Raw genomic sequence first — 27,366 nt, 5'->3', positions numbered from 1 at the left:
CTGCTACTGTGTGTGTGTAGAGTTTAAAAGATTTCCAACTCTGGAGCACCCCAGTGGTAGTACCAAAAATACACTGTGATCGACAGGAAGGTAAACTGCAGCATTGCCCCCACCACCACAACCATGGAGCTGATGCAGGGAAACTGAGGCCACATCCACACTAATACGTTTTCATTTTGAAACGGTGTATACAAACAAAAAACAATCTCTGTACACATATTAGAATTCATCTCTGTCCATACTAACATGCCTGAGAGCGTATATAACATGACCTTTCATGCACACTGGGCAAGCGTGTGCTGATGTACACAGGAAGCAGATTATCGACTCTGTGGTTGGTTGCTTAGTCGCAGAAAATACTATGAGGATGCCGAAAAGTAAGACCAGAAATGTTTTTGCTTGAAGGGGCGATGAGGTGGAATTGTTATTGAGAGTAAGACATGAGTATAAGGTGGTCAAGACGGTAGAAAACAGATAGGGAGTCGTTGTAAAGCAAATACAGCGACATATTAGCGCAGTACAAGGAACATTATCCATCATTGAAGGACGCCATGGCAATGGGAAAGGAGTATATACACAAGAACAATGAAACCACATAAGGTATGTAGATCTCGCTATAATGTTTTGGCTTGGCGCGTCATGACTGACAGCAAATATGGGTATATGTGTCATTGTTTGCAAAACCCAACCCTGAGAGTTTTCAAACTAAAATGGGGGCAGCACAGCGATTTCAAAAGTTCCAGTTTAAGTGGTTCCAAAATGCCAGACTAGTGTGTACGCTGGGTATAAAGGTAGCATTTTACAACGCAGCGTTTTACAATGAAAATGTGTTAATGTGGATGTAGCCTGAGAGGAACAGGCTGAAAGCAATACATACACTTTATGCTGGGATGAGCTTGTTTTTCTACAAAAAAAACAAAAACCTTTAGCAATCAGAATAATTTAGAATATGCTGTAATCACATAAATATTCTATACAACACATAGCATCTCTGAAGAAACTATCCTGAAACCTTTGCCAATGTTAAGTAAAAGATACAGACACACTGATTCCTCCACTGACAATAGCCTCAGTAGACCAGAATGCAATGCAGACATGAAACATATCATGAGTAAAAGGCATCTCTCTGTCTGTCTCTTAAGAGTAAACCACAAAAGAAAGAAGTTCCCCCTCTGTTAAGTCTTTTTAGTAAAATAACTGAAGTTAATGTTCACAATACAAGAGACAGTGGATACAGACAGAAGCAACTTACAACACATCATCAAGTAGCTCCTGAAGCTCACTGAATATTACATATTGATGACACATGAGAGTAAAAGTACACAAAGGTGGCATTTTACTCTACAAACACTGCAGTTATTGCCCTGAAACTGACCTCTGATTTGCTTTTTCTACCCACTAGAATACTCCTCCACCCCGCCCAAACGTGATACTGGCAGCCACAACAATCTACAACAATGCAACATAAACAAATCATACAAAGCCGCAGTATGCTTCCTATTACCGCAGTAATGAGGTAACTCTTGCAGCTGTATTCTCATTACTACCCATGGCCACAATCATTTGTTACGCATTGTCTGTAGAAATGAGGTGACTGGGCGTCCCTCTCTAACTGAACTTGTGGAGATGAAGTAATGAATCACACTTTAGGGAGAGAGTGCTGCATGTGTTTGCAGGAAGATGTGAAGGGCAGAGATGCTCTCTGTAGCAGGGAGAGGGAAAGAGAGCGAGCACTGTGGCAACATTTGATTCCAGTTGAGCATCAAAGCACTGGGTGGTACTTCACTGAAGGACAAGATCATTAAGACGGAGAGGGACGGAGAAACAGACAAAATAAAAACGGACGCCGCCATGAGTCAAAGCAAAGTTCTCCCCATAGATGGGATATTAAAAGGCTTCTAGCTCATCCCTGGATGGATGCCCAGGACGATGGGTGCCAGCCAAGATAAGTTGTCTGGATAAAGTCCAGAAATGCTCAATCTATTACGCTAATTTATCTCCCTGTTCACTTGCAGTAACTCTCCCCCTTCACTTTTTAGCTTAATCAACTTGTACAATACATGGAATTGGTTTAATAAATCCCTGCAGAAGAGGTCAGTCAAGTCAATGGAATTCTAATGTTGCCTGTTTAATATGTATCAAGTACCGCAGTATAAATAAATGCATTATTAATTGAATATGAATAATTTATTAACAGCTTAAACAAGATCAGAAGAAACATACAAACTGTTGTCTTGTTGATGCTGTTTACTGTTGCACACACTGAGCGAATGTTTTTTTTTTCCTTCCTTTTTTTATGAATGAGAATAAAAGATTGTACCATGTTGCTGTGTTGGCAAGCCAACATTAAACTGCGCTTTGCTCTGGTTCCCTCAGCAGACTGAGGAGCTTCTCCATCTTGGCTACTTCCACTTCTGGACCCTTAGGCAGCTCTTGACCCTTCTTGCCCTACACACACACACACACACACACACACACACACACACACACACACGCACACACACACACACACACATAGAAGACACAGAGAGCAAATCAGAAATGACTTGACATAATGCTTACCAAGCACTTGGGAGGACCACAAACCCGACGGGCAGGCAGTTAACCAGAGGAGAACACAAAACAATCAGACAGAAATTGAAATGGATGTAAGGTCAATAGTAGCAGAGTGGTGATATTACTCCATTATATAATAATTTCTTTCCACCATGTTATGAGATCGTCTTTGAAGTCATGGAGCTCTTGCCTGAAGGGCACCATTACAAAGGGCAAATTCAAAGAGATCTTCCAGTTTGTGGTGTGCTATTATTATTGACCTATTAAATACTCCTGTGTATAGAAAAGTGAAGCCACTTAAGAGCTATATAATATGGCTCCACATTTACTCTGTTTTGCTGCAGGAGTTTATTCTACCTCTGTTAACGGGCCTCTCGTTATCAGGGCTCATTTACTATTGTTAGAGGCTTTTCTCATACATACAGAATCTTCACTTGATCTTAATCGAGGAATAACACACTGTTTTTTGGATTAAGTGAGGTGCAAGAGCCTAACTTATCCTGAAACTGCAAGAAAATAAGTGAGCATCGTCAGAAAAGTTTGTGTAAACAGTGAATTGACTGCCCTGCTCTCACCATGACACCCAAAAAAACTGGCTCAAGAATGCTCCCTGCGTCCTTAAACCTTTGCCACAGCAGACATTGTGACTGACAGCAGGAAAGCACAGGTGTAACAGCTGCCTTCAAATGGGGTCGTGTTTACTGTGTTCACAAGAAGAGTTCATGTCAACATTCTTGTCCTCGAAAGTGGAAATTTTCTGAGAGCTCTGAGTTCACAAGTTGTGATGTGTTTGCTGACATTTACAGAAATGGCAGAGGCCATGGAAGTTAATTTTTTGGTGGATTGGAAGTTAATATAATGTAATTATCGTCACATAGTTTTCATTTGTGATTTTATTTGTCTGAGGAAAATGGTGATACTCTCAACAGCCTCATCTTGTTCCTCTGTTATTATCTCTTTGCATTTTCTTCACTTTGTTACCTGCTTGCTAGCTTGCTAGATTATTGGCCTCTTATTAGCTGTTGCCTAACAGCCATAGTCTCATGATTTACCACTTGAACTGCAAGCATATCGTGTACATGTTGTCTTCACATGTCAATGCCACGAGCTAACAAGTGTGTTTGAGGGCAGCACAGTAACATTAATGATGGCTTGTTACATTCAAGTGTCCCAGGAAGTCATGCTAGTGAGCTCGCGTGCACTGTCCCAGGACCCTGGAACTACAGCATCTGGATGTAATGGCCTGTGTCCACAAAGCGTTTTTTTTCTTCTCAGTACTAGGGTTTTTTCTTAAAGTTCTTCCCAGTGAAGAGAGGACGTATTTAGCTGCATGTGGCCGCCTAGAAAAAAAGCGCTGCATCCATCTTCTGTTTTCAGAAGATGGATGCAGCATGGATGGTGTTTTTGTGTGGCCGCTCCGAGACCTTAAAAATCTCTAAACTTTTCAGGAAGGCGCTGGTGATGTCACTGCCACTCCTTTATATAGGCTACTCTCTACTGTCACAGCAAAGATGGAAAGGGCCATTTTTGGGAGCAGATCAGCCGCCGAACGCTGAATGTTGCTCGTGAGTGTTGAGCTTTTATCACTGTACACTTGTTGTAGCCTGTGTTGTCAACCCTCTGTTAATGTAGCATTGCATTAGCTACCTAGCTAACGTTAATGTCAAGATACCAACACACAGTGCGTCATTTAAAAAGCCCTGGGATGAGGCGCTCCCCAGTGCCCTGCCACTGCTGCTTCACTGCTGAAGAAAAACACCATGTGGACACAGGCGCTAATGCAGTTATCATCAGTGTTATTAGATACACTTGTGCTTTTCTCATTACGCCATCCCATAATGTCTGCTATGACATGCTGTGTCTATTCTAATAATTAATTGTGTGTAGAATGTTCACACAGGAAAAATGACAACGTGAAGAATACAAATAGCAATATGCATACTAAATATATTCCATGGACGCTATAAATCCTAGAGTACAATAAACGATGGGGATGGTGGTTGGTGTTATGGCTTTGATAACAAAATACACTTCTATCCTTGATTAAATTTCTGTCTGTGCACGTTTCGCTGGTAAATTAAATTTAATCACTGTAATCAAACTAACCAAAATAGCACACATGAAACATTAGTACATAATAGTTTGTTGTTTAATTGTGTAGTGGAAGTATGACATAGTGACAAAGCATGATTGACCCATCAACACAGTTGAATGAGCTGAATGAGGGCTGACTTTCGACCTCCTCCTTTGAAGCTAGGAAAATTATATTTATATAATGGCGTAGCTGTTTTGAAGTTTGAAATGGATACATGAGGGGGCTGATCCAGACAGACAGCTGTGTTCCCTAAACGAATGAGCATCAAATTGCGATGTAACAATATCTCTGCCGTGATGAACGACTCAATAAAGTTTCCTCCACAGTGGAGAGAAAGGCTGACCGCACACAAACCTGCACAACAAATTAATAAAACTCCCAAAGCAATCAAAATCACAAGAATTCATTATCTTTCAAGATGTCATACTGTGATATGATTTATCTGCTAAACTATTTCCCCTGGCTTGTTTTCTTGCTGCAGCGATAAAATCCCAGACTAATGCATACAGGTGGGAAGCCTTACCTGTGCTGTAAGGCCCAGAATGTCGTGTCTGCTCATTTTCTAGCACTCAACACTGATACAAATGTAAATGTTATGAAAGACATTATAATCTGGGAGACAATAGTAATAAATCACAAAATTTTGCATAATACTGCTTTTATATTGAAAGTGCCACTTGTGATTTGTGGGAACAAAGAATGAGGCCACTGAAAGGAGAACAGATGAGATGAACACATTCAGGCTGCACACAGCTGAACAGAACAGGGTGTCGTGTTGAAGACAGACAGGCGCTGTTTGATGCTAGTAGTCATGTAAAGATGATGAACATTTATGTGTGTGAGTGTGTGTCTAAAGAACACTATTATGTGCACTTTCAGGTACTTAATATGCATTATGGGAATTGTGAAACACTATTAGACGAGATTCAACCTGAAATGTCAGCCTGCAAAAACGTAACAGTGGACTCTTGTCTCTCACCACCACAGACCCTCCACAATAACTCCACATTACCACACGCCTGTACATTTCTGTGTGTACAGCAGGCACGACTGACACAACAGTACCTCATTAATGACTGTAGGCCTCAGCTTACAACTGGGAAATAACTACTTGGTTCAGCACAACAGAGAGAACATTTTAGAGCAAACTTTGGCAAGGTACATCACATCTTAAATTTCTGACACTTAGAGTCAGAGTTCTAACACTTGACCTCTCACTTTGGAAGCTCAAAACGATCAATTAAAAGATATTGAAGGGGCACCACAGGACAACAGAGGTCAAGTGGACTGGTTTAGTGAGAGTAAAGGACTGCAGAAGTTGCCTTGTCAGCCTAACTGAATGCCCTTCAACTAGGTGAGCACAACACACTTGTATTGTTACAGTTTGGGTTGCCAGGCCACTGTGCCAGTGTTTTGAGTATATTAATGGGTCACCATGCCTATTGTGCAAGTTTCTGTGGGCTGCTGTGCCAATTGTATAAGACATATTACTGATAATATTTGCTGTGGGTGTTTGTGCCTGATGCTTATTTGCCACACTGGGCTCCAAAATGCTCTGAGTGCTGTCAGTGGTGCTGAACTGTGCAATTATTTCCCAATTGTACACTTTAGGGCTACAGTCTGAGGTCGCTAATGAGGTAGCACTGGATGCGTGTGTATGTGCTGATATGCTGTACCCATACAAAGTGTGAGTGGTTGAATGAGAAGTGTTTATATGTGTTACACCCAGGCCCGCGCGACGCCATGCAAAATGCAAAGTATGTTGTGAAAATAACTATTACACTAGTCATTGGAATTTCTTCTAGCTTACATGCACCTATGTGAGCAACACAAAGGAAAACTGGAGAGGCTGCAGAGCTGACTCTAAATGGGCCCTGATTAAAGTGTTGTGACTCAGTGTGCCATTTGGTTTCCTCCTGTGTTTAGTAGGACCGCTGTGATTACTCCACAGCTCATTAAGCACTGTCATGAGTGGCAACAGAGCCTTCGGTGACTCATCAATTGTAAATGGACTAAAGTGGGATTTTGTTTTACTGTATAGCTACAACTGGCTTCAAATTCAATATTTATTTTATCTCCCTTTTTTTAAAGATTATTTTACCCAGTATGTCTTGGTATTTATTGCCAGTATGAGGTACAGGGAATATGGAAAGAAGACAGACTGGGGTCTGTCTTGTAAAAAAAAGATCCATGCCTGCCTCATCATGAGTACCCTTGATGGCAGTTGCGGTTATGTGAACGGCTTTTTAAGCCACTGGGCCGCCGATAATCACATCGATTTCCAGTAAAATTTCCAGTACGTGACAATTTGTGTTCAGCTTCTCCTTTGTGATCTGTCCTAACAAGCTTATTCAATTACAAGGAACACTCGACTTCTCTGTGGCTAATTGTTAACTGGCCTAAATGAGCAAGGGAGAGAGAAATACAGGCGATTAGTGATGCTGATAATGAGCAGCTGAGGAGGGGGGGAGAACGGTGGCCTTCACTCCATTGTTACTTGGTGAAATTAGCTTGAGGTCAGGACAAAGAGTGAATCATCTGATCTGCTTTCATTGATGTGGAGCAAAAGGGCAGAAATGCATTCACATTATTTACAGATGAGGTGATAAGTAAGGTGAAAGAACACAATAGGCCATTCAAGTGTGATGGTAACAATGCAGAACAAACTTCTCCATAGTGCTTTAAGTGGCAGAAGATTTGGTACCTAATTTGTAATGTGGACAAGCTCCATTTGTATTTGCCAATAGCGCCTAATTATAAAGACAAAGTAGCAAGAGAATAAACATGGAATAATAGAGCTGCTACATTTGGAAAGGCAAGTTTATTCTCTTACCACTTATAAGCAGACTTGAAATGGGCGTAGCTTTGGAGTGAATTAGCTCAAACGATTGTAATATGATTTAAGCAACAGCCACAGTGTGGAAAACTGTACACACAATCATTTTAAAACCATTTCAAAAAATAATCTCCATTCATACCAGCATGCCTGAAAACACATATTACATGACATTAAACATATATTAACACATATGGTCTGTGCTCTGTGGTTGGCTCTGTGGTTATCAAGGTATGACCCACCCTACTCTCCCTCTGATTGGCTAGTACTAGGTGCCTTTGTTGGATGGGTTGCTGAGGTTTATGCATGCGGAGTCATACCGATTAGGGTTAGGGTAGGAAAATCTGGGTAAGCCAATAGGAGGTAGAGTAAGGCAGAGGAGTGCAGATCATACCTTCGTCAATCTAGGTTGCTTAGTTACAGAAAATAACAAGGGGGGAGAACAGCAGTGGCAAAAAGTAAGATTGGAGATTTCTTTGCTTAGACGGACAATGAGATGGAACTGTTACTGAAAGTAACACGAGCATAAGGTGGTAAAGGCAGCACAAAACAGACTGGGAAGTGTTACAAAGCAAATACGGTGACATCTTATTATGATATTACCAAGAGCATTAGCCATTGCCGGTAAAATCCAGGGCAATGCTATTGTGTTTTGGCTTGATATGTTGTCACTGATAACACCCAATCAGGAAGAAAACATGAGTGTCATCATTTTCAGAAGTCTCCATTTCTGCCCTTCCAGACTAAACCACAAAACCCAAAGTTCTCAAACTAAAACATGGTCAGCAGCGTTTTCAAAAGTCTTCATTTTAGGGGTTCAAATACGCCAGAGCAGTGTTGATGCTAGGCGTAAACGTAGCAACAGTTGTGCATTTTGAAACAAAAGTGTATTTGTGTGGATGCAGCCTGAAAGTTTTTCTCTGGCAGCTCAATAAGATTCTTACCTTGGGTTTTTTACGGAGGTTAGGGGAGAGTTTGAGGCTGCTGACATAGCCTCGGTCGTCACCCACTACGATGATAGGATAGATGGGATTAAACTCAATGTGAGTCAGCCTGGTCTTCTTTTTGGCCACCACTGGCTGCTGGCAGATAGCCTCATATTTGTTGATGCTGAGGTCAAAGACATGAACCTGAAAAAGATGAGTAATCAAATGAAAAAATATGTTTTTTATGATTTTTTTTTTTTTTTACAGTCAGACATTCCAGGTTTAATAAATATTTGGTAAAACTGACCCATCTTACTGACATATTTAAGCTGGAGGATGTATGTGTGAAGATTTTGCCTCCACAGTAAGTAAGTAAAGGCTAAATCTGTTGCTACAGACTGCCTTTTCATATCTTGTGTTTGTGTTGTCTTTTATGTGAGAGGGAGATTGGTGGAGCACAAGCCTCTGCTGGGATGCAGCCTGACCATCTGGTCAGAAGGGTGCTCCCGGTGTGCACTTCTGTCCGTATGTATGTATGCATTTCTGTGCTGGCAACCCCAAAATAAAATCATGGGCACTGCTATCCAGAAGGAACCAGATCACAGAGAAGTGCATAAGTAATAAGTGCATTTAGACAATCCGTCAGCAACAAGCGAGCCCACTGCAAAGCACAACCCACTCCTTTTACCAGAAAGATGACTGTGCCCGGGCTGCTAGGGTTCACACTGTCTATGTGTACTGGCACCACACAAAACATCGCAGTCATCACTTGCAACCAATCATCATATTCTATCAGGGTATGACTTTCTGTAACCTCCATCACCACAGCCATTATCCACAGTGTTTTTACTCATTAGTCATGACTGATTGCAGTACACACTGACTATATTTGTAATTCACACAAGTACTTGGGGCAGAGATACATTTCACTGTGTTGAAATGATTGCCTGTATGTTATCAAACTTATATTGTATTACATATTGTTATCTCCACCAGGCATATGCCTGGATGGGATCATGGGTTGGATCCTGTGTGTGTGCATGTGTGTATCTGTCTGTTCGCAGCTAACTCTAAAACCACTGGACCAATCAGCCTAATATTTTGTGCGCACATTTATGATTGCATGGTCAAGAACTTCTAGTGGTTGTTTTGATTCACCATAGTGAAAAACCTGTTTTATTGACTGTTTTATACCGTCACTTACTGCTGACTCCTCACTACTCTCAACCAGCTAGTAAGGGTCGCAAGTTTACCAGTAATCGACTAGTCTAAAAACAAGCCTAACCATCTGTTGCTGGACACATTTTGGCCATATACATATACATAGAAAAGTTCGGTCTCATTTTGAACTGGATTCATCTTTGCTGTCATCTCAACTATAAGGGACCTGGGGACAAATCAAGCTGTGCTGTACGCTGGCTGTCATGGCTGTGACCCAGCTTTGCTCCGTCCGCTGCACGGTATCACACCACACCAACAGTGTTTCAGAAATGGAGCATTTTACCTGCTCAGTTTTGCTGATTTGGTCATTTTTCCTTGACATTTATGCTTCTGCCCTACGTAAGTAAGTAGCCTTCATAGTTAATGGTTTCTTTTTTGGACCTTTTTTAACTGTTGTAGCCTACAAACTTAATACCATTAAAAGTCCAGTTATGAATGGATCAATCGATCAAATGGATCACAAACAGCAGATCACAGCTTCATGGCTGCTTTGTCATTAAAAATACATTCATCCTCAAAATTACACGGTATCTATATTTCACATACAGTGCCCATAGCAGGATAACTCAATCTGCTCTGTGCAATGCGCTGCAGCTCTGTCAAAAATAGATGTGTTGTGTATTTTTATTAGCTTCTGAAACGCGCTACAGCACATCTTTGGAGCAGAGTTGTCTAGAATGGCTGCGATTAGTTCAGCCGGCTGCCTGGTGGAGACCTGCACTCTACTAAGAGCACTCTTCTAGTATTTTAATTGATTTTTTATTTGATCAAATCCTTTAAATTATGTAGGCAATTTTCATCTGTTTGATGTTGTTGACGTATCAGATTTAAAAATGTAGAATGATACAGGTATAGCCACTGATATATGAGGCAGTCCACGTGCAAAAGGTTAAGAGAACCTGGACAGAGAGCAAATATGGATTTGGAGACTAATCACTGGAGGATAAGCCTGGTCCTCTCATTATTTCATCCTGACACTTTATTTCCTCAACAGTCAGCTCAGATGGAGAGGCAAGGACAGAGAGAACGAAGAGATATTTGTTTGCACTGCACAACTCAGTGTCATTCTTGCACCTCAGCTTGCCAGGCAAGTCATTATCCTTATGAACACATGTACACACGCACGTATGCAGGCACACACACAAACACGTACGCCATTGTGTCTGACATTTTGCAGTGTGGCAGCAGCAGCAGCAGGCCAGGATTTCATCAACAGAGAATACACGTCAAGGGGCGCACAGCTCAGGCTGAGTCACTCAAGCTCCACCAGACACTTGTCACAGAAAACGGAAAAATTGTACTGCAAAAAATCTGCTATCCTGGGGAAGATTACGCCGATTAACATCACGCACCGTGACCGCACTGGTGAATGTGGGAATTCTGACAATATTCTGTCAATCTTCAAAATGTGATGGCAACCAAATGGCGAGTTTAGCATCGGCTTGGACTGAATGTATAACAGTTATTTAGTGGATGCAGTTAATTCTGCACAGCCCTGTCACTTTACAGATGACACTTACACTATCTTAAAATATGACATTTGAGTAAATACTAGTATGCCTATATATAATCACTAGCTCATGTCAGCAAAGTCTGAGCTATTTTTGCCCAAGCACATTCTTTTTTTTTTCAAAGATATTTTTTCAGGCATTTTTGTGCCTTTAATTGATGGGACAGGTGAGTGTGAAGGGGGAGAGAGAGAGAGAGAGAGAGAGAGAGAGAGGAAGTGACATGCAGCAAAGGGCCACAGGCTGGAGTTGAACCCGGGCTGCTGCGGCAACAGCCTTGTACATGGGGCGCCTGCTCTACCACTAAGCAACCGACGCCCCGCCCAAGCACATTCTTAAAATCAGACTGAATTGATAGTTCAGTTTTGAGTAGCATGCTGAGGAAAAATGGGGCAGGCACACTGACCTTGATCGACGCCAGTTTAATATTCTTGTCCTTCCTGCTGCTTAGAAAGGAGAGGATATTGTGCTTGTAAAATGTATGCCAACTGATGAGCTTTTAATGAGTTTTTTAATAGCTGCTGAAAACTGCTTTTGATCTAGTTTCAGGGAATAAATTACAATACAGGACTGAGATGTAATACGCTTTCTAGCAAAGTCATTTAATTAGATTTTTTTTCTGTAGAGGATGTTTACAATTAAACAAACTGTTGGTTTTATTCTGGGTTTAAAAATCAGCTGTGTGCATTACCACTGTTATTTATGTGCAACTTGTGTACTATGACAGGGACATTTGGTTATGGCTGTTAATTAGTTAACAAATCTGATGTTTCCTCTCTTTCAGATCTTATTAAGACTGATGTTTGGTTGTGAAATAATTTGCATAATTGTGGGAATTCTACAGTACGTGTTGTGTCTGTGGTGACTGAATCCTGGCATTGGAGAGGAAGACTGAACACACACACACACACACTATCACATAAGGTGTCTCTCAAATTGCTCAGCTCTCATTTCCTCTTTGTCACTCTCACTCGACTTCACTTGGCACACTGGACAGGAAATGTGTCAGACACAACACTCTGGACTTTTATAGCATGGTGCAGACTGGTGCGAAGGCAAACAGATGGGGACAGCTTGCAGCCATACTAAGAAAATATGTGGAGATAAGCAACACGGCATCCGCTGAAATTACTTTTGGCTGGAATCAATAACCACTGGCAAGGCGGGAAGCTGCCTTTGTCACAAGAAACTGTGTTTGAACAAACTCAATTGCCTGAGGCGATTGTGCATTAATCTGGGGCTTAGCCTTATGAACATAGCACGGGTTTAGTCAGCTGAGTCTATAACTATATTACGAGGATAATGAGGTGGGTGGCAGGTGGTAGATGTTGCAGCTGTTTGTGATTTCACGTGTTCTGTCAGGTAAGTGTCAAGCTCATGTTATCTGTGGTACACAGCAGATGTGTGGCGGTGATAATCACAGCCTTCAGACAAAACATCCTATAAGCTCTCATGAAGGTGTGAGACTGGTTGTAATGTACAGTCAGCGTTTATCACCTGCAGCCATTCAGTATTAGTAATGTGTCTTTTGGTGTGTAGACTGTGCAAAATCAGCTCTCTTTAAATATGAATGTGACATGAATGAAATCAATGATGTGAGATTCTTAATAAATCTAAGAATAATCATGCACTGTGGCTTGAATCAGATTATTCTGAAGGCCAAAACAGGCAAAAAAACCCCAAACAAACCATGAACTGCTACACTTCTAAGACAAGCTCTGGGCTGCAAAATGTTCAGATAGACACTTACTGTTCCATCTGTTGTGACAGCAGCGAATACAGTGGAGGAGTATGGAGACCACGCAACATCACCAACAGCTGCATTCAGATCGAAGGTGAACATGGGAGTGCTGAAAAACACACAAAGACATTCATGTTCAGACAGGAAATCTGTAACTTTTCATTATCCTGCATGAAAGGATGTGTGCCTTTGAAATCCAGTGTCAACCAAATTAAACAAAAACTGGTACTTATCATCTTGAATTGGTGTTTTCAGCAGAGTCAGAGAGAAATCATGAGACTTTCTGCTCACAAATGTAAACTGTACACTTTATTTCTGCGGTCAAGGCAATGGCACATCCGTGATTTCTTCTAACACGTTTCCAGTGGTGCAAAACCCTCTTCAGACTGTCATCCACGGTAATCAGTCACAATCTGTCCAGACACTGATGCCTCAGCAGAGCCTGGCAGAGAACACGTGTGGAGATGAAACAGAAGGGTCCTGCACACTGTTTCCTTACCTTATTAACTTGTGAAACACCACTGGAACCAGGGGGAAGAAATGAAATATAAAAAGAAACAAGGCACACACAAGTCCTCTTCAAATACTGAGGAGTGTGTGTGACAGTGAGAGAGAGAGAGACAGTGTAAGCAAAACTTACAATTTCAATAGGGTGCAACTTTGGTAACACAGAAGGACAGAGTTTGGTGCATAAATGAAAGCAATTTGCACCAGCAGTCTGTCGGTAATTTGTGTTTGATTTACTAAGGCAGAAACTAATTACACATCCAACACCTGAGATGGCCTTCTAGGCACATTCTGCAAGTGAAGCAGGTCTCAAAAGGCCCTATTCAGTGGTGGAATATGTCTGCCATCAGCAAGCTCAGAAAAATAAATCAAAATATAGCAATGTTGAAATGTGCTATCAGGAATGCATTCAAAATAGTGCTTCGGCAGCTCAGTGAATGTCAAAGACGGTCACACACACACAGCCTCAAATCTGTATCCCATCTTTGGTTGAAGTGGACATATTGTGTTTATTTATGACGTACATTTATATGTTATTTATTCTTTTGGGGCAATTTTCTTATAGCGCCGCTGAAATACTTTTCTGAGGTGTATTTACATTCTAACTGCTGTCACTGACATTTCTACAGAACACCATTCCTTAAAGGTATACTATGCAGGATGTTCCTGAGGAACAATGTATGGACTCATAAAAAAGTATTCCCTCTCAATCATCACTTATGACCCACTAGAGGCGTGTGGTGATGTCTCTGCAGAGACTACTCTCCTTTTCTTCTTATTTTGCTGCGGTGGGGAGTTTTATGGGGCTGCAACCTCTGGGCAGGGGCATGCAGCCCCCGGCCAATAACAGCACACAAGTGACATCTGGCCTTTATAAAAATGTAGCAACCAGATAGCAGCAGCACAAAACTAAGAGGAAGCTATAAAAGTCATGGACACAACACAGAGGAAACGCAAATATAGCGACGCAAAATAACCAAGCGGACAAAGCTCATTCCAAAACTAGAGCGAATCTGGGATTGGCTTTCACTTTTACTTCTGCTGGCGAGCTCTGAAGGAGCGGATGGGGATTAAAAGCGACACAGAGTTGGCTGTATTTCTGTTGGACAGTTTAGTTAGCTTGCTAAAGTATCGGCTTTTCCATTACAACAAATGTAACACTCTGACAATAGTAGCTTGCAGTGTTTGTACAAGCAGTGTAAGGAGGAGGTGCCAAGCTTGAATGTTGGGTTTACAAACAATACACAACTTTTTGCATGATATCCCTTTAAACACAGTATACACACGAATAGTATTTTCTATGCAAAACCAATGGTCAAAAATTGTATGAACCTTAGTGAACAAACCAGAATGCACAATCAACCACACTTAATACTCATCCCATTATTTGTCCCAGCCTCCATTATTGATTTTGTGCAAGAAACGCCTCAGATGACAAACTGTGCTTCTGTGCTGCTCTGCCTGTTTGATATATAACATGCACTCTGGTAGGTGTAGAAAATGTCTGATATTAGGCGCAAAAGGCTCATAAATCTGTCCCGGAGTATTTCAAGAGAAGGCTTTTTACAGGAAAATGACACTGCACAAACTGTAAACCCAAGAGTCAGAGCTGCTGGGATTCATAAATGATGTCCTAGTTTATCTCCAGGCTGAGGTGAGTTTATCAAGCCAACCTTTTGTCTAATTAAGAGACTTAAAGGAAATCTCTATTACTACTTTGGGTCATTTAGGAATGCCATATGACAGTTTTACATTATGTATTTACCTCAACCACCAAACAAAAGTAGCACTTTTCACTGTTAAGCTCTGACACACGTCTGAACAGTGTGGTAAAGTTTGTGAAAACTTGTTTGATCCAGTCAGACCCTCTCCTGGAAACAATATGTCCTGTAGCGATGGGAAGTTATGGATCATCCTTGAAAACCCTGTCTTTCAAAATGGGAGGATGATTACTATCATTATTCAGTCAAACTGCGTGTGCTGACAAGAAGTGGGAGGCACTGTGGGTTAGTCAGATAAGCAAGGAAAATTATGCTGGACCCATAATGAGTATAAAAAGGTAATAAAGACAAATATACTGTAATATTATGGAAGGATTACAGGAATGATGATTATCTCATCCTTTCTTCATTGAACATTTCAACACAGCACATTAATAATGTTGCTAACCATGAAAATATAAATACAGCTTAAAATTGCAGTTGCGTTCTGCAACTAACCGCAGCATTTCATTCCCATGAGAGATAAATGACAAATTTATCTTCCATCTCCTTCCAGTCAGGTACTTTTACTTGAATTATGCTGAAACTGAAACATAAATTATATATTCATGAACAGTCTATTAAAATGAATAAAATCTGAAATTAACAATGAAATTAACAATAGCTAATTGACTATTTTTTCCCCAATGTAATTCTTTCACATTTCTTCTCCTTTTGCTCCCAATTTGACACGACCAATTCCTCATGCACTGTAGCTTTTGTCACTGCTTAAACTACACTGTCGGCTTACGGACTACACAGCCAGCCATGTGTCAAGTACAACACATACGGAGACAGGAGCTCCTTCTTTCACCCAACACTGAAGAGTTTCACAGAGAGTCTGTGACACTGAGTATTTCTTTTCCCCGGAGGTGTCACCCTCCTCTTCAAATGTATCCTTGCCAACCAGTAGGAGTCACTAATGCAGCGACAAGTACATGTCCCTCAACAGCTTCCCACCAGCCAATACTGCCAGTTGACATTGATGGGCCACCCAGTTAAGTGTCAAAGATATAACCCTAATCGCTGCAATGGTGGGCGAGTGCTGTTACTCAATATTACCAGGACCACGCCATGCCACGCTCATGCTCATGCTCATGCTCATGCTCAATGCCACAAATTATTAGGGGTGTAACGATACATCGATCCACATCGATACATCGATTCATTGATTAACGATCCGATTATATCGATGCAAAATGAAAACATCGATTCATATCATCATCTTAAAGATACACATTTATTTTGAAATTCACATAGCACGTCTGTGTCACCATTTCTGGGCAAGTGCGCCTCCACTCAAACAACAAACAGAGCTCAGAAATAAAATGGTCAAATCATATTCTAGTTGTTTTTGTGAGTTGATGTAAATGATTGTGTTAGATGGGCATATGATATCGCGTCATATCGATCGCAGGCTCCGGAATCGAATCGAATCAAAATCGTATCGTGACAGACTTTGTGATATCGGCAAACACTGTATCGTCATCCAAACAAATCGATATAATATCGTATCGTGATGAAGCTGGTGATTTACACCCCTACAAATTATACCAACATGTCCTGCAAAATGTTTGTCATTGACACTGTGTTTGTATTTCTTGATATATGAAATGAAACCACAGAACTTAAAAACTACACAGGAATGGAAATGACATAATTAAACTTCTACTAAAAACTAGATAAAACATATACAAAATAGTAGGGCTGCCCCCTAATGGTCCACCAAACCTTAGTCGACCAGAAAGGTCATTAGTCGGCAAGCTTTCATTGGTCGCTAAGTCGCAGAAAAAACAACAACAAAAGAACAAACATGAAACTCTATTAGGAGCTAAACCTCATAAAAAAAATTTAAAAAAAGCAACCTCAGACGCAACCTGTCACCGCGCTCTTAAAAGCTGGCACAAAAAAGGCACAAGATCAGCGCCCCACCTCGTGTTTTCCAGGTGGTTAAAGACACGGCATGTGTACAGCCCCTGATTTACAGAGCTGGTTCCTGTGGTTATTACACAGGCTAGTTAATAACATGTCTGGCAGGAAATCCAAAGTGTGGGATCATTCTGAGAAGGTGAAGGACGAATCCAAGGTGATATGTATGTAAGATCATCTTCATTCGTCGACTACAAACATGACGTACCATCTGAAACATGGAAGTAGCTACATGCCCATTAGCCACTTAGCACAATCATTACTGCTTAACAGGCGGCTCGCTCAGTGTGTGACGTGCACTTGTAGATAAAATATAGGCCTATATTAATGAAGGTTCATTAGTACGGTTTTGTATTTCTCTGTAATGTAGCACAGTGTTAACAATGTTACTGATACTATTCTTTCTCACACCTTGAACCAAAACCATTGTGTTGCCCCACCCAAAATATGTACTTTAATAATTAAATTAATATTGTAAGTATCGTAGGCGACTAGTTGACTAATGGCCCTATATGACGACTTAGTCGGGGGCAGCCCTACAAAATAGAATAATTCTTATATCTGTGATACAATATACAATGTGCAGAGAGATGTCACATCTACAGAAGCTGTAATTATTCACTCTTTCTCTTTATCAGTCGTCTTACTTGATGGTATGGTCCCAGATCTTGACAGTCCAGTCTGAACTGCAGGAGATAAAAACCTTTGGGTGGAAGTGGTTCCACTTTACTGCATCCACTGCCATGCTGTGGGCACTGTAGGTCTCCAGGAACTGGCTTGAGTATGTCTTGGAGCACTAGTGAATAGAGGCAAAGTCTTGATTTGGATAAAAGGTGATGGTGTGAAGACAAAGTTTTTCCTAATATTGTACTATTTAACATAGTTTTCAGTGACTGAAGCCCTTGACTATCTGCTGGTGGCACCTGGTACTATAACCACTGTATTGGAGGATTGTTGAAATGTCTAAGTGGAATGATGTGCTTTTACCATGCTATATATCAAAGGGTAATACAGATACAGCAATTGTTTGTGTATTTCTAGGCTTTTCTACTTGTTCCCTCAAGTTGCTACCTAAAATACTAAGTGATAACTCAACAGTCTAGTATTAAATTTAATCTAAGTTGCCGTGGTAACGCCAGTCCTGCTCAGCTTAATCAAATCTTGACTGTAATCCCAACTGTTACTGTGGTTTGTGTTTATATAGTATAATTGGTAAAAATGTTGTGCCAAAATCGGAGAAAAACGACATCTAACTAGACATCACTCTCCCTCCACAGTGCCACAGAACAATTGTCACAATTGTCTTCATGAGTAGTAAACACATAAAACATGAAAAATGATACGGACACCCCTTGAGTTGAATTTGTGAACTAATTTTGTTTTCTAAGGTAATTTTCTACTGACAGCTGAAGGAAAAGTCTTGCCGAATCATTGATTGAAGCGAGGCTAGGAGTCTAATCTACTTGACAGTTTTAACCCAAAGAGAGTAATTTAATCCTCCGTGGTTCAATATTAAATTGCCCTATACATTTTCACAGTTTGTTTGCAACTGACAGACTAGGGTTAGCAAAAGCACCAAAACAGCAACAGAGTTAGATTGCAGGGATAAATAAACTGGACAGGCCAGGATGAAACTGCTAGACAGCTCGTGGGGACAGCTGTTGCACTTCCAAACGCTGACAGTTTGATTGTTGACCTGCAGCTAGGTGAAAGATTCTTTATCTGTCCTCCCCTGGGGGTTTTTGTGCCACTGAACCTTGAGGTGACAGACAGAACATATTTCATCACACATACTGGGTGTGTGTCTGCGCATATGTCTGCAGGAAGGGTGAGGTAAGTTTAATGATTTCACAGGAGTGGAGCCGAGGTGTGTGTGTCCCTATACACACAACATACACCTCACCATAATCATGCTGCATGGCATAAAGATGCCAAAATGCAATCAAAATGATTAAAAAGTGTCTGATTACAGTTAAGTCCAAAGGTTAAGATAATCAGGCATTTTTCCTAAGGGATTCACGATGATTCTTGTCTGACAGGAGAAGAGACAGTGATTGTGTTTTTACTGACAACATAACAAAACAAGTGAACAGAACTAATGAATGTCTTGTACTAATTACTGTTTGTACAAAGGTGCACCACATTAAACATGGTTATTTTATCTTTTTAAATGAAATAATTCATGTGCTACATTTACAGCAGTCAGGAATTAACCTTAAAGGAGCTTCATTCAGAGCATATCTATGAATTCAGAGCCAGATTCAGAGGTTGTCTTGACACTGTTCCCAACATGGATGTGGAGGCTACCCGTTAATGATGCTAACAGCACACAATGCTAAAAACAGCAACAGTGCTGACAGAGCTAATGGTGTTGAGTGGTGGGTGGGTGATTGGGATGCAACATGCTATCCTGATATCGGCGGTAACCATTGTATGAGTGAAGCGCAGAGCAGCAGTGATTAGCTAGACACCAGGACACACATACACACACAGGGACTCACAACAGAGAAGCTCAGGTTACAACACAAACAGAGGGAGCCTCACTTTATTTTCTGGTCAGGATGTCATTATTCCACTGTATCTTTACATAGCAAATAGTGGTTTGCCACTATATTAGTGTTCTCAATGTCAGATACAGAACCTTTAACTCTTACCGTCTCACTGCTGAACGCTGTATTCTCTTTATGATCATGTGAGACAGTCATCCTTCAAGCACTGAGTGTAGTTTTTATAAACATCAGCCAATTTCAATTTTGTGTACATTAGTCTGTGAGCTGTTTTAACAATTTTGTATTATTAAATCAATAGAATGAGGGCACGCTAACTGCAAATGAATGAGACTTTTATGAGTGTCTTTCTGACGACAGTAACAAGAACCCGAGGAAGGAAAGCATAGAGTGAGTGGGAGGCCAGCCAAAAACTACCAACTGTCTGATGTGGACAGAGAGAGCCTCTGCTTAAGGAGACTCATTAAACGCTTAATGTCAAGCCTGAGGGGCTCCCAACGGGCCACATGGACACACACAAGTGCACGTGCATGGACAACTACACACACACACACACACACACACACACACACACACACACACACACACACACAATTAATGGATGCTTTCTAGGCTGTGCACCCTCTGGAGTGCAAGCACAGCACGATATCAGTAAGTGCACCACAAGCAAAATGAGCTTCAGTTTTTCAGGGGCAGATACTGGGAGACAGTGTGAAGCCCCAAGATGATCCTAATGTCATTTAGGGGTGGTGCAGAAGCAAAACGCATTTGAGGGATAAGGCTTTGCTGCACAACATCAGCAGATTTTTTAATGAATTATCAGAAGTATCAACCAACTAACTTTGTACAGCGCCTTGTGACCAAAACTGGCAAAAGAGTGTGACTTTGGCAGTATATTAAATATTGAAATGATGTTCTTTTCTTTGAAAAGACAGGTCAAGGGACATAACTCAGGAAAAGTTTTTAGGGTTGCTAACTAGTTGCTGTTCACATGAAGTTGTCATTAAGCCAGTCAGGCCGTCAATGATACTTTTGCCCAAGTAGATACAATATAGATACTGTATAATGCCGAGTCAATCCGCAAAGTATCTGCTCTTTGCTTGGTGAGAGGATTTTAAAGCAGCTAAAGGTACAGTAAGTCAGGGCTAGAGATGACTGTTGTCTGTCTAAGGACCCAGTACTGTATATTTATTAGTGACCCTGTTTAACTAGTTTCCTCACCCTTAAATTGGTCCTCAGGATGCAAGGTTACTGGGTGGGGGGATTTGAGCAGGTAAGATGGGTGGCAGTGGTCGGTAGGTATGGGCCATAGTGGTCGTGGTCATGGGGTGAGCAGACTCTCCCAGGGGCGTAACAACACCCTGTGCAGGGACTAGTAATAGGTCCATAAGAATGTTGGCCCAAATTTTGGCATATTTTACTTTGTACTGGTAACTGGCAAAATGTTAAAAATTCCAGACATGTTTTGTCTGTCTTTGGTCTGGCTCCTTTGTCTCCTTGTGGTCATTCATATGCACTCTGGGTGGCAACACTCTTGTAATGCATAATTGATAAACTGACATCAAGTATTTCTGTTTATTTGACACTGACTCTGTTTTAAAGCAACTTTTATGTGACTGTCAACCAGAACAAACTAAAACATTAAACCATAATCAACATACCCATCGGGGAATATTACCAAATAACTATAATAATGACTCTAAAGATTCAATTAGAGGGAATAAGGGGGCCGCCTGTTGAAGTGAGACACCTGTGCTCAATTGACTGAAAAATTGATTCATTTAATGCACATTATCAGCTAAAATAGTGCATTTTCAAAATAAACACACTGTGTACGCAGGTCATAGCATGGACTTGCAGCATACCTGTCTCAATATGGGATTATCTCAAGCAAGTTACAAGTCTCTACTATATATTCATAGCTACGTGTGTTCAAAAATCAGTCTGACATAATAGTATTCCTACAGTGAATGAAAACAATTCAGTATGAATGGTTCTTTAAAGTATGTAAATTAAGTAAATAATTTAGTGCCATATAAATTTACATATTTTAAAAACAACTTTATAATTTTATAGGGTTATGTTTTCATCAGTTCTGCACCTATTGTACTGTAATGTATTACTATAGTTGATTGTCCCGTAATGTGTGCTACTGTGTATTATAGATGTGTCTATCATCGTCATTACTGCAGCCAGTGTAAAGTACATTACTGTTATTGTATCTCAAGTTATGCTGTTATTCCCTAAGTCCCCTTACTGATATAAATGAGTCACATCAACGAGATGTTTAATGTAATTTCAGAAGTGACCTTTGTCATCCAGCCAATAACATATTAAGTTAAAATCCTAGATACATACCTTGTGTATTTTCCCCTCCTCTGTGCCAACTAGGAAGAGAAAGTCGATCTGTTTGTGGAAGTCAAACGATGTACCGCAGGCTGTGGACAAGAGGAATCAAGCACTCAAATCAGACATGCACTGTTACAGAAACCGGCCTAATGCACCAGACTGATTCAAATCTGATCTGATATCAGGTAATATTTAAAGTTCATGAGTAACAGCAGTTCAAAAAACCGTTTTGTAATTGTGTACATTCTTTTATACATGCACAAGATAACATAACGAGTAATGGAGATCTCACCAGTGCCAAGCTGCTGTGCACCTTCTGGCCCCTCAGAGATGGCCCCATTTAGTGACAGTCTGATAATGTCTGTAAAGACCAGCTCATTCTGCAAGCACACAAACACACTGTGATGCAGTGATAAATATACTGTGTACACATGCAAATTATAAACACGTGCTTCTGAAAACAAACAATTGCAAATGTGAACAAACACACTGGCACACTTATCCAGAGTGCACACAAAAACATGTAATAAACATCTCATAATTATCTTTATATTTGAATATTAGTGAGATAACACGAGAGAAGAGAGGTAAATATCTCTAAAAACACCATGTAGGTGTTCAAGTTACAGAGAGAATATTTGTAAATGAATAAAACTGCTTGGCTAACCTTGATGAGTGTCCAGGACACAACTCGGCCATCAGATGATACAGAATAGAAATTGTGGTTATTGTCCATGTCATCCTTCTGCCAGCGCACCTGAATAAAAAAATAATCGAAAACTGAAGAAAATGTCTGGTTGTTATATGAGTGAAAAGGTTTATGTGCATGATCGTAATATTATTTGACAAAGATGACACCTTTATGTGACATTTCCTTTATTCTCCAACACATTAAATTCTCCGTTAGGTTAGAGTATTATAGCTCAGCATTGCTGCATGCTCAGTGTCAGAGTTTATTACTCCACTTTCAATCCTAACTAACTGGTTCGGGATTGCTCTCAAAGGCAAAACTTTCAAGTAAACACACAAATGGAGTCAAAGTAAAAGTTCAAGGGTGGAATGACTGCAACTAAATAGACATCCTGAACTCCCATCACCTCCACCTTGTCCCCTCCTCTCACCTGCCAGACGGGGTCCGTGTGCTTGCCGGTTTTAGCTGTACTTTTATACACAGGCTCCAGTCCCTCCTCCTTCAAGTTGTAGACAGCCACACAGCCATCATAGAAGCCTACCGCTACCAGGTAGGAATGCTGCTCATGGATGTCGAGGCACATGACGCCAGAATCGGTGGGGTAGATGTACTCTGGGAAGGCAGAGTTCTTCAGCGAGTAGTAGACGAGCATGCCACGCCCCTGCTTACTGAAGTCGTCTGGCCAGGAGAGGGATGGAGGGGAAGTGATGGAAGGTCACAAAAAGGTCACGCCAAATATCAAATACTCACTAATGAATCCTCATTTTGATCCTGTGTACTTACATGATCCCATTCCCACAGCAAACAGGTCCTGATATTTCTTATTCCTGTTCAACACAGATGCATCAATCAGTCATCCCTTCTCGAATAGCAGAAGCGATACACAATGAAATACAAACACTGATATTTGAGGACAGTGACATGATCTTTAACACACTATAGTGCCACTAGTGTGGCAGCTGCAGCTATATTTTTCACCCCAGAATAATAATCATCATTATCATAAGGGACTGTTAGCAGAGTTGATGAGCAAACCGACCAGCAGAGGGCAGTGACAGACAGTCGTTTGGCTTTGTCATATTGAAACTTCCACAAAGGGAGGAGGGTGCCCTCCTGGTCCCTGAACTCATCAGAAGCATCCTCAAAGTATTTGAAATCTAAAAGGGCATGAAATGGGGGCAGGGAGAAGAGAGGAAAGGAGAGGAGAGTGTTAGGCAAATGGAGAATCTAATGAGATTACAGTTTATTATTATGTCCCTTGACATATTTAGTAGAACATACCTTGTGCTATGTCATCAAAAGTATTCTGATTGACCATTCGCTCAAAGATCTTGGACGCCTTTCCCACTTTGGTGATGTCGTCATTCTGTGACAGAAACATGGCAAAATTTTGGATGGCAACACTGCAAAAACATACGTTAAACACTGCTACTCTACCTTATTAAATGATCCTAGAACAGGCATGTCACAAAGTGTGGCCCAGGGGCCAATTGTGGCACACAAACCGACTTTAAACAACCCACGGCTTGTTGTTCAAAATATACTAAGTGAGCCACAACACAATACTGGTTAATCAAGTAACATCACCTCATGATGGCAGGACTATCATACACTTTGTAGCCATGCACCATGTAGAAACTAAGCAGACGAAACTAATGTCTTTTCATAAACAGATAGTTAACTAGCAATCGAATGGTTACCTAACAGCAGACATTTCCTGCTAGGTAATAGACATGGCCACAGCAAAGAAGTGTAAAGTCAACAGTGAGGGCCGCTACTTTCAGGAGCAGTGGAAAGTTGAATCCTCTTTTGCTGGCCCCAATTCAAAAAAAAAATAGACACCCCTGTCCTAGACCAATATGAGAACATTAGTATGATGGCAGAGTGTTATCATGAGACCTGGGTAGTTATTGTTAGCATTGATGATGGGATACTATGTTCTGAAAGCCATTAACAATGTATTGTAAGGCAATGTTTGTATGGTATGTATGGGAACAACATGTATATCAGATATAAATGACTATGTATGAAGGGGGAGGGAGAAGGGATGACATGCATCAAAGGATAGTGGGCTGGAATCGGACATGCAGCCCGCTGCACCAAGGACAGTGTCTTTGCACTACAGAGCTACTTGGGGCCCCTGATACATGTTAAGTTTAAGCAGCAAAGTTGGTGAGTGCTCCACTTACCTGGGTCTCCGTCAGCATCATCTTCTTCTTGCTTTTGTCATTCTCTTTCTTTGACGCCACAGCTTTCTGCTTCTCCTTATTTTTTTCTTGTTTCTGCAGCTCCTCCACATACGCATCATAGATTTCCCACTGCAAAGAGAATTGAGTTATTACAGTCAGCCCATGTGAGCACATACTGTATATTCACTTATGCTCAGCAGGGTGAAAACAAGCCCGGCCCAAACATCTCTTTTAAACAAGTCAGGGGATCCAGTACCTGATTAGCGGTGGCAGAGAAGACGCTGCGTGGAGGAGGTTCGGTCTGGCAGCTTCTTTCCTACAGGAAAATAAAAATGACTCCAGTGAAACTCTCGAGGCACTAGGCTATGAATATTTTATTATACACACACATCAATATTATGTTTTTCACACTCTCCAATATTTAAACTTTCCCTTTTTAAATGTTAGAATATATATCAACTACTATGTAAAAAATGTTTGTTTAAATAAGACATCAGATGCTCCTTCTCCTTCCTACCCTCAGTGGATTATTGAGGGTCTGGGAGGCCCTTTCACTGAAGTTGAACTGGTTTGTAGCTTTTGGCTCCTTCCTGTCAGTTTTGGAGACAACACTGTCTGGTCTGTCCTCTTCTCCAGCTTCCTCCACTTCCCCTCCATCCTCTACAGGTGTTGCCTGTGGACAACCAACAGAGAAAAGTGTTGCTCAAGTTACTCGCTTGACTTATTGACCTTGTGGAAAAAAAAAAAAACAGATCCAAAGCATTGTTCAAAATGGAATATGCTGTCCAACACAAACCAGTGCTCTGATTTTAGTTCAACAAAACATATTTTTACCGGGGTTTCTGGTTTTTCCTCATTAGGCTCTGCTCCAGTATCGACAGTTGTAGTCTCTGGACACATTAGAAATATTAAATCATAATTTGACTGTGTTAAATGAACACATCACTCATTTTACATATAAACTCTGAGCAGCTCTTCAATTTTATGGCACGTTGAAAGTGACACCTTGTGGTGCTTAGTACACACTACACCAGAGAGGAAAACACAAACTACATGCTACAAAAACACACTATGCAACACTGTGAGCTGTTTTCATCGAAGAGAATAGTTTATTAGCCTTGAATTTCTAACCAAGTGTTACTGAGAACTGTAAACACAGAGGATTATTGCAGCCTGTTTCAGTAACTACCCTCAGAGAGACCCTCTTTGGCCCTCAGTCTACGAGCCTCATCAGAGTCTTGATGCAGGAGGCTGCCCTCCAACACAAAGTGAACGGCCATCTGATCCACAACACTTGTAGGCTTGTAGGAACGTTCCTGGAAAACATAATAAGCAATTATGTGAGGAACAGCGAGCAGAGAAACCTGTTAGTTTTGTATAATTGCGGTTACGCAAGATGAAAATCTATGTTAATGAACTACTTGCATAGCAAAGGAACACTGATTGGGAATAGCTGTCTTTTAAGTGTGACTAGCTGAGAGGAGAGCAAGAACGTCTGCCTTTCTAATGAAATAATCCTCAGGATGAGGTGGCTTCAATATTGCAGTGATGCATCTACAGTGAGTGATATAAGCAATAAGCCCCCATATAACTTGGTTACCTTGAAGCTGTAGCGGACAATATTTTGAGGGGCGTGTGGGTTGTTTGCAGTCAGGATCCTTGTTATTTCCTCTTTCAGCTCCTGGTGAAATCATTACAGATACAGCAGAGTGCATAACAGCACAGGTTACACATGTGTGACTAATTTGGCGAAGGTATTTACTGCAAAAATAATGACCAAACGATGTTGATGAACTATTCTAGATGGGGGAAAAAAGAATTAAGCAATAGCAGCAAGGTCTTCGCCAGTTCCCCCAACACAAGCAATGTGGCTGTCTACCACTTCAGCAATGAAGGTCTCTTACAGCCTCAGTGAGCTCCAGTTGATCTGGAGGTTTAATAAGTGCTTTCCCATGAGACCACTCCTCCCATCCATCAGCCGTATCCACACCCTCTTCCTCATCCTGTAACAGTACATACAACACAGATTTATGTCGTGGTTAAACTGTTAAACTTTGTGACACGCTTGTGTGTTGGAAGTGCACCCACCTTTTTCTTACTTGAAGCTTTAGTTGACTTGGCACCAGGTAAAGTTACCTTCTGAACAGTGGAGCCCTGTGTGGAAACGAATACAAATTAGAGGTAACATTACCTTAATGACTAACACATAAAATAAACAGCTTACTTAAAACAAGAGCCTACTTAACATTAACTGTACTGCTTTTACTCTATTCAGTTGCTGTGGCGTAGCATTGTCACTTTGCTAGCTAGTTAGCTAGCATTAGGTTTGTTAACGTTATCGCTGGCTTAACAAAATCATTTAACATTACCTTTCTCATAGAAACTGTGCTGGGCAGTGGCATTGCGAAAAAAAATCCGGTTTAACGACTTGAACAAAAACTTAACGATTTAGCTTTGTCAAACGACACAAAGTAAAAAAAGAAACCTTTGATAAGTTAGCTGAAAAACTCTTAAACTCTCTCTCTACAAAGGACTCTCGTGCAGCTACCTG

The 27,366-nt window shown here is 40.9% G+C and overlaps 1 protein-coding gene across 2 annotated transcripts; it reads right to left on the bottom strand.

Annotated features, from left to right (window-relative positions):
• Window positions 1–480: 480 nt before the first annotated feature.
• Window positions 481–27,366, bottom strand: dnai1.2 (dynein, axonemal, intermediate chain 1, paralog 2). 2 transcript variants are annotated; one of them, XM_050037037.1, is made up of 20 exons: window positions 27,185–27,225; window positions 26,915–26,969; window positions 26,720–26,818; window positions 26,416–26,496; window positions 26,005–26,131; window positions 25,650–25,705; window positions 25,333–25,488; window positions 25,072–25,131; window positions 24,816–24,944; window positions 23,908–23,992; window positions 23,666–23,783; window positions 23,410–23,453; window positions 23,057–23,304; window positions 22,603–22,692; window positions 22,228–22,315; window positions 21,945–22,024; window positions 17,727–17,875; window positions 12,893–12,992; window positions 8,432–8,617; window positions 481–2,448 (listed from the first exon to the last, which is right to left on the bottom strand). In XM_050037037.1, the coding sequence occupies exons 5-20, from the start codon at window positions 26,093–26,095 to the stop codon at window positions 2,347–2,349; spliced, it is 1,782 nt and encodes a 593-aa protein (XP_049892994.1). In that variant the 5' UTR covers window positions 26,096–26,131; window positions 26,416–26,496; window positions 26,720–26,818; window positions 26,915–26,969; window positions 27,185–27,225; the 3' UTR covers window positions 481–2,346. The 2 variants fall into 2 exon arrangements, with proteins under 2 accessions (XP_049892994.1, XP_049892993.1); XM_050037036.1 differs by having other exon boundaries at window positions 483–2,448; window positions 26,904–26,969; window positions 27,185–27,366.

This window comes from Epinephelus moara, chromosome 24 (genome assembly GCF_006386435.1).
Source record: "Epinephelus moara isolate mb chromosome 24, YSFRI_EMoa_1.0, whole genome shotgun sequence".
In the NCBI taxonomy this organism is placed as follows: Eukaryota; Metazoa; Chordata; class Actinopteri; order Perciformes; family Serranidae; genus Epinephelus; species Epinephelus moara.
The sequence above is the reverse complement of the archived record's forward strand: the minus strand, read 5'-3'. Positions and strand labels throughout refer to the sequence as shown.